Source organism: Hypanus sabinus, chromosome 24, assembly GCF_030144855.1.
Source record: "Hypanus sabinus isolate sHypSab1 chromosome 24, sHypSab1.hap1, whole genome shotgun sequence".
NCBI lineage: Eukaryota > Metazoa > Chordata > Chondrichthyes > Myliobatiformes > Dasyatidae > Hypanus > Hypanus sabinus.
Window position 1 is genome coordinate 1547854 of NC_082729.1, and position 13481 is coordinate 1561334.

The 13481-nt window shown below is 41.1% G+C and overlaps 1 protein-coding gene across 1 annotated transcript in view; it reads right to left on the bottom strand.

Moving 5' to 3' along the window:
- Positions 1 to 2877: 2877 nt before the first annotated feature.
- hdac1 (histone deacetylase 1) overlaps positions 2878 to 13481 on the bottom strand; it is a 46118-nt gene continuing 35514 nt past the window's right edge. Inside the window, exons 10-14 of the mRNA XM_059949137.1 lie at positions 10204 to 10312; positions 8695 to 8825; positions 5569 to 5715; positions 5087 to 5144; positions 2878 to 3568 (exon numbers count right to left, since the gene is read on the bottom strand). Coding sequence (XP_059805120.1) covers positions 3532 to 3568; positions 5087 to 5144; positions 5569 to 5715; positions 8695 to 8825; positions 10204 to 10312 — 482 coding nt within the window. The 3' untranslated portion in view covers positions 2878 to 3531. The remainder of the gene's footprint in view (positions 3569 to 5086; positions 5145 to 5568; positions 5716 to 8694; positions 8826 to 10203; positions 10313 to 13481) is intronic.

The window sequence follows — 13481 nt, forward strand, 5'->3', positions numbered from 1 at the left end:
AACTTGGGTTAAAACAAGTTCTAGAGTGTCAGGTCGGATTGGAGGGGAGATCAGATTGAGATTTATAAAATTATGAGAAGCATAGATAGAGTAAACAGAGAGTTTCTTTTTCCCAGGTTAGTAATGAGATTCATTGAAGATGAAAGGGTAAAAGGGCTAAGTTTTTTACTCAGCGAGTGGTGGATGCCTGGAATGGTGGTCAAGCAAGTACATTGGTGGTGTTGGAACTGATTGGATAGGCACATGGACAGATATGGACATGGTGTAGGTAGGATGGATTAGTTTTTGATTTGCTTTTTAGCTGGTTTGGCACAACATTGCGGGCTGAATGGCGTTCCTGTGCTCTACTGTTCTATGTACAGACAAAAATAAAACAAATGAGAGTGGTCTATTCAAATTAAATTTAATTACCAGGTCTGAGACAAGTTAGACAAAGCACGGTAGTGTAGCAGTTAGTAAAAACATTACTACAGGGCCAACAACCCCACTGCTGTCTGTAAGCAGTTTGTATATAGAAAAATACAGCACAGGAACAGGCCCTTTGTTGTGCTGAACCAGCTAAAAAGCTAATCAAATATTCCAAAAACTAGTCCCTCCTACCTACACAATGTCCATATCCCTCCAATTAATGTTCCTATTGAAATGTCTCTTAAAAACCTCTAACGTATTTGCCTCTACCACCGTACCAAGTATCCACTACTCTTATTGAGTAATAAAACTTACCCTTCACATCCCCTTTGAACCTCTCTCCTATCCCGGGGAAGAAAAATTCTCCCTATCAACCCAAGTTTATCCAGCCTCTTGTGATAGCACATGCCCTCTAAACCAGGCAGCATACCGATAAGCCTCTCCTGCACCCTTTCCAAAGCCTCAACATCCTTCCTATAGTGGGGCAACTAGATAATCCAGATGTGGTACATTCTCCCTGTGATGGCATGGGATTCCTCCCACATTCCAACCATGTACGTTAATTGGTCACCTTAATCCAGCCTGTGCTCATTGGGCTGAAATAGATTCCATGCTCTATCTCTAAATAAACATACATAATTGCTCTTAATTTCACAGCAACTAAACTGGTGACCCATGTTCTAGCACTCTCCTTGAACCGAGTTAGAGTGTGCGCTGGAGGGGCCGGTTACACAGAGGAGGATATCAGAGCTCACTGGTACACTTTGCTGTTACAACATGACCACAAAAGAATTGGAAGGGAGAAATAACTGCTTACGATCTTTGAGTTGGAAGAAGAGTAATAAAACAGAGGTAGTTTGCACACTGCCTGCACCCAGAAAGCAGACAGGACCTTCAGCTCTGTGTAGACATATTGAAAGAACGATTCAATGTCACATTAAACCGAGGTCTAGATCAGACTAGACACTGCTATGGATAATTGCACATCCCAGTCTTCCTGCATATGTTGGTCCAGTCCCAATGCCTCCACCTCCTTCACATCTGTCAGGTGCATTACTATCACCTTCTCTAAAATGCTTTTAAAATTATCTTTTTCCACTGAAACATGGTGAAATGCATCGTTCGCTCCAACGACCAACACCAACAGTCCGGGGATGTGCTGGGGGCAGCCCACAAGTGCTGCTACACTTCCAACACCAACCCCAATGCCAACAATTTACTGACCCTAACACACAACTCTTTGGAAGGTGGGCAGAAACCAGAGCAGCTGGAGGGAATCCAACTTGTTTTCGGCAGAGGCTGCACTAACGTGTGATGATTGGACTGCTGTGGGCTTGCTCTTGCTGACAACATCAATCTACAGAACATGACCCTGAGGGACTTGGGTAGATTTTGGTTTTTGTGACTGATGGTTATTGAGCAACTGATAGCATATCACGTGTCCTGGTTATGCAACCACCAATGCCAGGTAGACAATCTCTATTGATCATGGCTAGGGTCACCTGTCTTTTAAAGGCAATGGCAAACCACTTCTGTAGAAAAATTTGCCAAGAAAAGTCATGGCCATGGAAAGAGAAAAGCATGAGAATAGCAGAAATTAACAAATTTCATGACACATGCCAGTGATATTAAACCTGTTTCTGTAGGGAGAATTGCCCACAGGCAAAAGATTAAAGACAGATGGAAGACAATGTTCACCCATGTCATATGACACAGCACAATGATGTTTACTGCTTTGTAATTAAATGTGCCTTGTGCTGTGTGTGACTGTTGTTTCTGTGTTTTGCGCCTTGTCCCTGGTGTAACACTGTTTCATTTGGCGTATTCATGTATGGATGAATGACAATTAAACTCGAACTAGACAGTGGCAGGAAGAGTTTTGCTATCTGCTAGATTACCCTATTTCCCTAACTCTTGTGTTTAACTACTCAGCCCTGGGAACTGCCATGGAGTTTGGCACAAGAGTAGCAGACAATTATTTACTTATTGAGATACAATGTGGATCAGGTCCTTGGGGCTACACAACCTGGTGACCCTGACCTAACAATAGCCTAATCACTTTACAATGAAGATGCAGAAAATGGACACTGTACTAAAATACATCTTTTGTGTTTGTGATTTTTTGTTGCCATTTCTGTGTGGTGGAGGGGGAGGGAGTTTGATATTTTCCTTTGAAAGGGCTGGTTCCGTTGTTTTCTTTGTTTCGTGGCTGTCTCTGGGGAAGGAGAATCTCAGGGTTTGTATACTGCATACATACTTTGATAACAAATGTACTTTGAATCTTACTAACTGGTAGGTCCTTGGACCGTGGGAGGAAACCTACGCATTCCACAGAGTACAGACTATTTACAGAGGACACCGGGGTTGAACTCTGACGCTCTGAGCTGTAATAGCATCACCCAAACTGCTACATGGTATCACAGCTGCCCCTTAAAGTAGAGGTCCGCTTCTAGAGAACAAGACAAGTCACAGTTTGACTGAATATTTTAATTAAGTTTTGGTCAAAAAAAGTCATGAAATAAACTTAATTCACAAGCAGCAAGATAAAAAACACACGCATCTGACCCATGTTTCAGTCGGGCAATAAGATGCTATAAAGATTTTTAAAAGTGGAAAACATTTCCTTAAGGAGTCTAAGTATACAAGTCAACTGATTTTACCAGTTTATAATATATAAAAAAAATTAATAGAATAGCCATCCCACACATGTGATTACTACTTATAACATGAGAGGGTTACATGATTCTCAATCTTTTCAGAAATACAAATGGTTCATTACGGGTAGTAAAAATGAAGGCCGAGTTGTCATCAACAAATTTACAGATTTGAATGAAGACTGCTTAGCAAAAATGTGCCCAGGCAAAGGAGTCAGAAAATGCTATTTGTTTACACTGAAAAATACAGGAAAGGGTTAACAATTCCTTAGTCAACTTCACTTAACAATTTAACTTTTTGTTTGGATCACAGATTAAACAACTTCCAAGGTCAAAACTGTGTTTACAAATAAATTACATGGTCCATTGTACGTTGTAAAAAAATAAGCATTTCTAGGGTCATCTAATAATGCTATGCTACAGTAACCATGCTGCAAGGGAAGTGAAGCCAATACGTTTCCATCTTGATTTATGCATTGCTTGGTTTTGTCTCTTCCACCTTAACTCTAGAGGGAAAAGCACATCCAAAGTTGGTGAATTACACAAGATTCTGCTAAAATAAGTTTCATTCACACTGCTGTGGTCCAAGTTAGTTTCAGACTACTGGGAGGAAAAGCGTGCAGACACAGTGGCTCTCCATTAGTTATCTCCCCCCTCAATACCACCCAGAGCAACACAAGAGCAGAGGTCATTGCTGTTGCCCCCTCTCGCCCACCTTCCCAAGAATTACATCTCAATGCTAATATCACAGCCTGCCCCTTGTGACGAACAATCTAGAAATTGGTTCCCAGCACAGTTACCTGCACAATCACAAATCCAACAGGAGAACAAATAATCACCCCATAAATCTATTGAAACAGCAAGTGTGAACTAGAATTACTCTTATGCAGGGGTTCCCAACGGTATTGCTCCATGGCATAAAAAAAGATTGGGAATCCCTGGTTTAATGTTTTAGACAAACTATGGTTAATTTAGGATGTACATACTATTTGCAATTCTTTACAGTTCGAGAGTGTAGATGGTATTTAAACTCAATGTAATGCTAGAATAATTCTACAGTTAACTGTGTCCCACCAATCCAACTGGTCCAGGCTATTCAGATCTATCAGTGCATGCAAGTTCTGCAGCTGTAATCTACACACAAGGCAACAATACAAGAAACTCAGCAGGTCAGGCAGCACCTACAGAAAGGAATAAATAGTCTAAAGACCAAGAGCATATGAAGTGTCACAGATGTAGGTTTGAAGAGATTGAACCGGAGGGATAAAACAGAGTCAAGATATTTAGACACAAGTTCATTAGGGCAGGAACAATGGGTCCACCTGGAAAGGCAGGTTTATGGATCTTGGGTAGGAAGTATAAACAAGATTCCCAGAGTTAATGTCAGTGATAGTGGGGGAAGATAGTGGGTCAGTCCGTCAAACTACTACACCACCACCCTTATCTACGGGTTTGATGGTGAGGTTATGATCAGTGTGTTGAGAGTGGAGACCAGCATCCATTATAAAGGAGTGAGGTTTGAATTGAATCGAATAAGTCGACATGGTTGATGTCTCATTGGCAGCTAGCAATAAAAAGATCCAGAAAGCCTAGACCTGGTGCCACCACTACCACATACCGATGAAGGGACTAAATGCAAGGGATGGACACATTCTAAGGAGAGAGACAGGCTATGGAACAGATCATGATGAGCAACATAGGTAATTATTATAATATTCTAGATGGGCAATGGCAAAGCATTAACAAGCACAGCAGATCCAAACAGCAAGGCAAAATGATGTACACGTTAAGAGTCTATCAATACACAAAGAACTGAACAGTCCCACATAAAGCAAACACCAGGCAGGCCATCACTCAGAAAAATGAAGGAGACACACAAAAATAACAAAATAATTCATAAGGCAGTCAGAAAGGAAGCCAGCAGAACAAAATAAGCCAGCGAAGGAACAAGGACAAGTTTGACATATCTTTATTTCCGCCCTGTAAGAGTTTTGAATAACTTATACATGAATAGAACACCATACCCTTTTGTTTCTAACTTCTCCGCAACACCATCTTTGGCTTTTTCTTCCTCTTTCCCATCTGGAAAATCAGATACCAATGTCGTTATTTAATCTGAATTACCAAATGTTTTTGTTCAGTCACAGATACACAAGACTCAGCTCAACTAATCAGGCCTGGAAATTGACACTACATTTTCAGAGTAACAATTGCTCATTTTGCCACTGGATCGATGAGTGACCCGTTGCAATTCTGACTGAGGGGTAAGGGATGATCACACAAAAAATTCTTCCTGGGTCTACCTCAAGTGAAGACCTCAATATTTGTCTCACTATTTTGACATAACATTTAATATTTTTATATCCATTTTTATGATTTATAGTACATTTTATGTATTGCACTGTACTGCTGCTGTAGAACAGACTCATGGTGTTAGTGACAATAAACCTATTTCTGTCTGAAAAATAAGTACACTGTTAGTATTATTAACTATTCCATCACCAACCTGATTTTTTCTCTTCTTCCTTTTCTTCTTCTACTTTGGCACGCTTTAGCTTCTTGTAATTTGCAGCGTTACGCCGACCTCCCTCCCCTTCATCTTCAGAATCAGAGAACTCTTCATCACATGCTATTCTCTTATCAGAAGCACGGACTGTTGGGAAAGAAAACCACGGAATGGAAATGTAAAAATAATTGCTTTATTATGCAAATATTATTGAGCATGGTGTAGCTGATACTGTTAAGATTGTGAGTAGGGTTTCCCAATCTGGGGTCCATGGACATGGTCCATGGTGTAAAAAGGTTGGGAACCCCTGGTTCAGACCATCAGTAGATTTTACTGGTCCAATGAACTGCAGGCTAGCAGAGGGAAGAAGCATCTTACACCTTTCCTTTGGTAGATATGCTTTCCAACCCACCATCCACTTTCGTTTAGCTAGATGAATAGCCCCATTACCCTGATTCCAGCTCTTCCCTCTTTAGTTTCAAGGGTTAGGCAGGGATCTTCAACAAACAGTGTTTGTATTTTCCAGTTGCATTTCCAGGACTGATGCTTGCACTCAGTTTTCAGAAAAGACTTGATTATTTTTCTTTACAAGGGAACACAATAAAATCCACAGAAGTTGGACTGGCACCCAATTTCTGGATCTTGCCTCACTTATTCGGCATGTTGTATCCAACAAGATGAACAAAACAAACCACCTATTGAATCAATGATACTGCAATTAAATTTGTACCTCCAAATGAGGATAAATAAAACTTCTCATATTTCCAGTCTTTATCCATAGATTGTAAAAGCATTCAGATTTTCTGCTGAACAATGGTTCACACTGGGTTGCACTATCCCCGTTAAAAGGGAGCATAGGTTTGTTATTTCCCTTGCAGTTCAAATTTCTTAGGGACAGGGTGGAGGCACGTCTCTACCAAAGGAGGTGCAAGGGACTCCTTCCCTTCATTAGCCTGCAGGTTACCCTTGGGCAAGGTGTAGCACCTACTTAGCATTCCGATCAGGGTCACGTGAAGCCATGGGAGATGGTGGATGGTTGTATGAGCAGCTGGGGCATTATCACAAGTCCTGGTTATTAACCACTGACAGTAGTCAGACAATCTCCAAAGAGTATTGGTAATAGCTGGGGTCATCCGTCTTATAAAGACACTGCCCAGAAGACAACAGCAAACCACTTCTGTACAAAAAGTTGCCAAGAACAATCATGATCATGGAAAGACCATGAACACTCACGTCATATGACACGGCACATAATAATAATGATGTTTCACTTTTCTATGCTTGCATTTTTATATAGTTTAGGATAATTGTTATTACTGGAATTTTATTATCTCTAGTCTGAGTACAAGTCAACCACAATTGATTTTTCCACTGCTTTCTTGGTGTCTTTCTTGGTCATTCCTTGTTACTTTAACACTTAATAAAACAAGTTATTAGGCCTTTTCCAAAGAGCTTTTGGACTGCAAGAGCATCAGGATCAGGACCCAACAATCCCTTAAACATGGACAGAGGTCATAAGAACATAAAATAGAGGAACAGAATTAGGTCATTTGGCCCACTGAATCTGCTCCACCATTTAATCATGGCTGATGCAATTTTCCTCTGAGCCCCAATCTCTTGCCTTCTCCCTGTATCCCTTCATGCCCTGACCAATCAAGAATCTATTAACCTCTGCCTTAAATATACACAGACCTGTCCACCACAGCTGCCTGTGGCAACTAGTTCACAGATTCAACACTCACTGGCCAAAGAAATTCTTCATCTCTGTTCTAAGATGTCCCCCTATTCTGAGGCTGTGTCCCCTGGTCTTAGACTCTCCCACCATAGGAAGCATCTTCTCCACATCCACTCAATCACCATTCGATAGGTTTCAATGAGGTCACCCCTCATTTTTCTGAATTCTAGTGAATACAGGTCAGAGCCATCAGATGCACTTCATGACAAGCTGTTCAATCCTGCAATCATTTTCGTGAACCTTCTTTCAACCCTCTTCAGTTTCGGCATTCTTTTTAAGATAAGGGAGCAAAAATTGTTCACAATACTCCAAATGAGGTCTCGCCAGTGCTTTATGAAGTGTCAACATTACATCTTTGCTTTTATATTTTAGTTCTCTTTAAACGAACACTAGCATTGCATTTGCCTACCTTACCACAGATTCAACCTACAAATTAACCTTTAGGAAATCCTGCACAAGGACTCCCAAGTTCCTTTGCACCTCAGTTTTTTGCATTTTCTTTCCATTTAGAAAACAGTCAACCCTTTCATTTCTTCTACCAAAGTGTATGATCATACACTTCCTGACACACCTTGACTTTTTGCCCATTCTCCCAATCTGATTAAATCCTTCTGTAGCCTTTCTTAATTCCTCAAAACTATCTGCCCCTCCACCTAACTTCATATCATTTGCTAACTTGGCAACAAAGCCATCGATTCCATCATCCAAATCATTGACATATAACATATCATCGGTACCCACACAGACCCCTATGGAACACCAATAGTCACCGGCAGTCAACCAGATCACTTGCACCCAAGGGTTCTTTTACCTTGAGCTCTCTAATCAATTCCGGTTCATTGCACCAAATCCAGAATAGCTGATCCCCTAGTGAGCTCAAATACAAGCAGCTCTAAAAACCCATCTCATAGGCATTCTAGAAATTCTTCCACTTGGAATCCAGCACCAATCTTATTTCAATCTACCTGAATATTGAAATTCCCCATGACGACTGTAACTTTCCCCCTTGGGCATGCATTTTCTATATCCTGTTGTAACTTGTAGACCACATCCTTACTACTGTTTGGGAGTCTATATACAACTTCCATCAGGGTCTTTTTACCCTTGCAGTTCCTTAGCTCCATTCCTTAGGTCACCTCAGGAACAGGATCCCACACCCCACTGATCATGGACACAGGTCACCTCAGGATCCAATGCCTCCTTGAACATGGACGCAGGTTACATCAGGAACAGGATCCAACACCCCCTTGAACATGGACACAGGTCAAATCAGGCAACCTAAGCTTCAGCCACGGTCAATCTGCCATAATGTTGGGTACTGTCGTCAGCGTAAATAATACTGAAATATGCTATTTCCAATAAAAATTGTAAAGTAACAAAACACAACTCACTAGAAATACGTTTGTCTGCATCTTCCTCCTCTTCATCTGCACTGTCCTCTGGAACAGCATCCTCAGGGATAGACTGCATCTGAACACCCGGTGCGTGGGGCAGCATACGCAGGTTTTCAAACAAGCGCTGCCTATAGATTTACAACCAATAATTATAATTCCATTAGACACAAAGCCGATTGTTATTTATCTTAAAAAAGGATGCAAATAATTCTAGATTTTAGATGTACACATTAGAGAAACTATCTGACCAAATGTTCCCAGCCCTAAAATTACATGGGTTTGCATGCATTTGCTGTTTTAATTCTCTCACCATTAATGGAGAATGATCAAAGAGCTCAAAGATACCTCTAAAACACAAGGCAAGTCACACAGAAAAATAGCTTGACTCTCAGAGAAGAGCAGAAGAAAGCAGTTTTGAGCAATGTTTCAACATGCACATATAATAGCATTGCAGGGGTATCCAAGCAGGAGAAAAGTTCACCTTGTTGAGTTCAGATAACATGAATCTATCCAATGAAGCTCAGCTCTCAAACCATTGTCACCCCACAGATCTGCACTGCTCTGAAATCTCAGCCCCATGGACAATACCTACTAGACTGCACAGTCTCAGGTTTCTAAGTGGCCTGTGATCTTTGGGTACTGTCCAAACCCCAAACTTCAAAAGCTTTCTAAACCAGTGTCCTTGCACTGATAATCATCTCCACTCCTAGTCTACACTAGGGCAAGTCCAAATTTACCCGAATTGCTTGGAATTCCATTACCCTTTGTGTATTCCAATGGACAAGACACCAAACTCAAACTCATCAACTGTGGTAGTTCTTCTGTGGCTGCTTCACATTTTTCCTGGAATATGGGTGATAGATGTGTAGTATCTAAAGAGACACTTAGCACGTATTACTTTTGTACTTCATTTTTGCCTATTATGCCTTTTGAACCACATTATCCACCAACCCTGCTATCATCAAGGAAGCACTCCAAGGTTGCCTTCTGTTCCTCCACATTTCCCAAAATTTTTTCCTTGGTACTTTACAACCTCAGACACAGATTGCAATTACCAAACTGGATTCTCTAAGACAGTCCAGTGCTATCACTGCACATAGCGATAGAAGCATTTTGCAGAACATGTCACAAATGAACAGCTGAAGTTTATGTATTTAGCAATACAGCATGGAGTAAGCCCTTCCATGGCTTTGAGCTATGCTGCCGCAGCATACAACAGACCCAATTAAGCCTAACTTAATCATGGGACAATTTACAATGACCAGTTAACCTATCCGGTGGGTCTTTGGACTGCAGGAGCAAACCCAGGTATTCCACAGGGAGGACGTAGAGGTTCCTTACACAACAGTGCTGGAACTGGACCCTGGACCACCTTGCACTGTAAAAGCACTGCACTAAACACCACACTACCGTGACACCCATGGTAGAGAATACTCAACTGCTGAGCAAATTAACACATATCACATGACAACACAGCTCATACCATTGATGAATAAAACTACATACTTTATTTTCTCCAGATATTCATTGGTGTTCTGGTTTGTCATGTTGGAAGGACTGATGTGTAACTTGAAGTCAGGTCCAAAATATTCAAAGTAATCATTGTATGGCAGTTCTGAAATACAAACCATCACATGTTTAGTTCTCTGCCTGTCAAGGATAGCATTTTCCAGCACATAATTCATAAAGCTGTACCTTTTTCTATTTTTAAAATCAGAATGTGCTCTCAAAATTCATTGCGTTCAGTTCTTGAGAAAATAAACTGTGCCACTGAACAAACTGGCCAGCCAATACCTTATTCCTGTCAGCTGGTGAATGAGAACATACTACTGAGGCAGCTTACAGACCTCCCCTTCACACTGTCAATGAAGAGATGTGACACTGCATTGCTCCAGATTCCAGCGTCGGCAACCCACTGGAAGAACTCAGCAGGTAAAGCAGCACTGGTGGGAGGAAAGGAACTGTCAACATTTTGTAGTGAAATTTTAACAATTTGGTCCTCCTCTGACCGCATTCCAGTTGAGTTCTTCCTGCAGATTGTGTTGCACCATCTCATCCAATTTCAAAATGTTTTGCAATACCAGAATTTATTAATTACTGTTTTAGGAATTCACTGAAAAGAATGCTTCCTAAGAGGTAGCCATTCCCCGCAAGAACAAACTAGTCTGTCTGATCCCTTGCCCAGTCACAACACTGCATTTCCTTTCAGAAAGGTATCCAGCTTCTTTGCAAATAGATTCACTCTCACCCCAACATTGGTATTGCACTCCAGACCCCTACCATCCACTCTGTTGAAAAGAACTTGCTCATATCAGTCTCTGTTATTTTGACAACTGCATTCTTTCTCTGGCCCTCCTGGTACTTCACCACTGGCATTAGCTTCTAATTACTCTCTCCATTTGTTTCCGCCACTCAATTCAACACAAGCCCAGCCCACCCAATCTTTTCTCACAGGACCACCTGCCAATGCCAAGTATTACTCAAGCAAAATCTCTCTGAACTGTTTCTAATGCACTAACATCTGTCCTTAAGGAGAATAATGTTGCACTCAAGACTCAGTCTCACTCAGGGGACCCCAACCTTTTCATGCCATGGCCCAATACCATTAAGCATGGGGCCCGTGGACCCTCACCAAAGGCTCGAATTACAACTTCCCCAACTTTTATATTCAAACTCTCCCATAAATAGCTTTTAACATTTTCCCTGTGACTGATATAAATTTCTAATTCTACAGATTTTTAAAATAAGAGTTAAATTTGCTGCTTTCCAATTTAATATCTTTCCCAAAGTATGATGCCCAAAGCGAAACAATACTCCAGTTGTTACTGAACCAGTCTTAATAATTATGCATCATGATTTCTCTGCTTTTATACTATCTATTTAAAAGGCAAATTATCCAATGTTTTATCAATGGCCCTGCTCCTTTCAACAATGCACACTGATGCACAAATCCCTTTTAGAAGACTGCCCTCTACCTAGCCTTTTCTTAACTTCCCACTGTACTTCCGTAACAACAGGGGAGTTCACTCTTAAGTCTTTAACGACCAAATAACCATAAGACATGGGAGCAGAGGCCATTCAGCCCAACAAATCTGCTCCACCATTTTCATCATGGCTGACCAATTTCCCTCTCAACCCCATCCTCCTGCCTTCTCCTTTAATCTTTTACACTATGACTAATCATGAACCTGTCAACCTCTGCCTTCAATGTACCCAGTGAGCTGGCCTCCACATCTGCCTGTGGCAACAAATTCCACTGATCCACTACCCGCTGGCTAAAGAAATTACTCACTTCTGTCCTAAATGTATGTCCCCTATTTTGAGGCTGCGTCCTCCGGTCAAATACCAGGAATTACCTGGATGAAGACACATCTGTGTGTTGCCATATATATCTTAAGGTCTGATTTTTAAAAATAATTCAATTTTAGAGACTGTTTAAAAAGTCTGCAGCAACTACAGTTGACCCTGAGGCTTGAAATGAAAGCTTAATTGGAGGTGGTGGATCTATGGCACGTACAAAACCCTTGTTGGCAAGGGTATGCAGTGCCCCTTGATTCTTTATACTCCATCCATAAGATACGCCACAGCTCTGTGGTCTGCCCTGCCTGCAAGTGCCTCTTAGATGTTGTGACACTATCCTGTTCAGTCACTTTAAAATTCCTGGATGTTACAGTTTCAGAGGATCTGTCCTGGACCCAGCACATAAGTGCCATTGTGAAGAAAGCACGGCAGTACCTCTACTTCCTTTGGATTCATCATTATATCTAAAATTTTGACAAGCTTCTACAGGTGTGTGGCAGAGAGTGTATTGACTGGCTGCAACATGGCCTGGTACAGAAGCATCAATGCCTTTGAACAGAACATCCTACAGAAAGTAGTGGGTTCAGCCCAGTACATCAAAGGTAAAGCCCTCCCAGCCATTGAACACATCTACATGAAACACTGTTGCAGAATAGCAACATCCAACATTAGAGATCCCCACCACCCAGGACATGTTCTCTTTTCACTGCTGCCATCAGGTAAAAGGCCTCAGGACTCACACTATCAGGTTAAAGAACAGTTACTACCCCTCAACCATCACACTCTTGAATAAAAGGGGATAGCTACACTCAACTTCACTTTCCCCATCACTGAAATGTTCCTACAACCAATGATCTCACTTTAAAGACCATCTCATTATCTCATGCTCTCATTACTTATTGCTATTTATTTAAATTTGCATTTGCAGTTTGTTGTTTTCTGCACTCTGGTTGATCTTATGTTGATCCTGTTATTGTTACTATTCTACAAACTCGTGTATGCCCACAGGAAAATTAATCTCAGAGTTGTGTACAGTGACATATCTGTACTTCAATAATAAAATTTACTTTTAACCACCCCTACTGCATATCAGTTGTTCTGTATAAAAATATTACCATTCAAACTCATCCTATCTCCTTAAACCAACGTACTTGTTTTGGATACCATAACCATGGGAAGACTTATTATCTACTTATTATGTTTTTCTTATAATTTTATACTCTTATCAGATCATCTCTCAGCTTCCTTCAGATCAGGGAAAACAAGTGCAGCTTATCCAATCAGTCCTGTAACCAAAGTCCTACAGTCCATGATACATCCTGGTCAATCTCATCAATATCTCTCCTGTGCGAACAATCTGTAACATCCATTAATGGGGTAACACATCAGTGACCATACCGACCTAGTCATATCCACTTGCTCAGATCATTCTTGACAATAAAAGTCAGTAGAAGGGAATATGGAGTTTGAGTGCCACAGACACT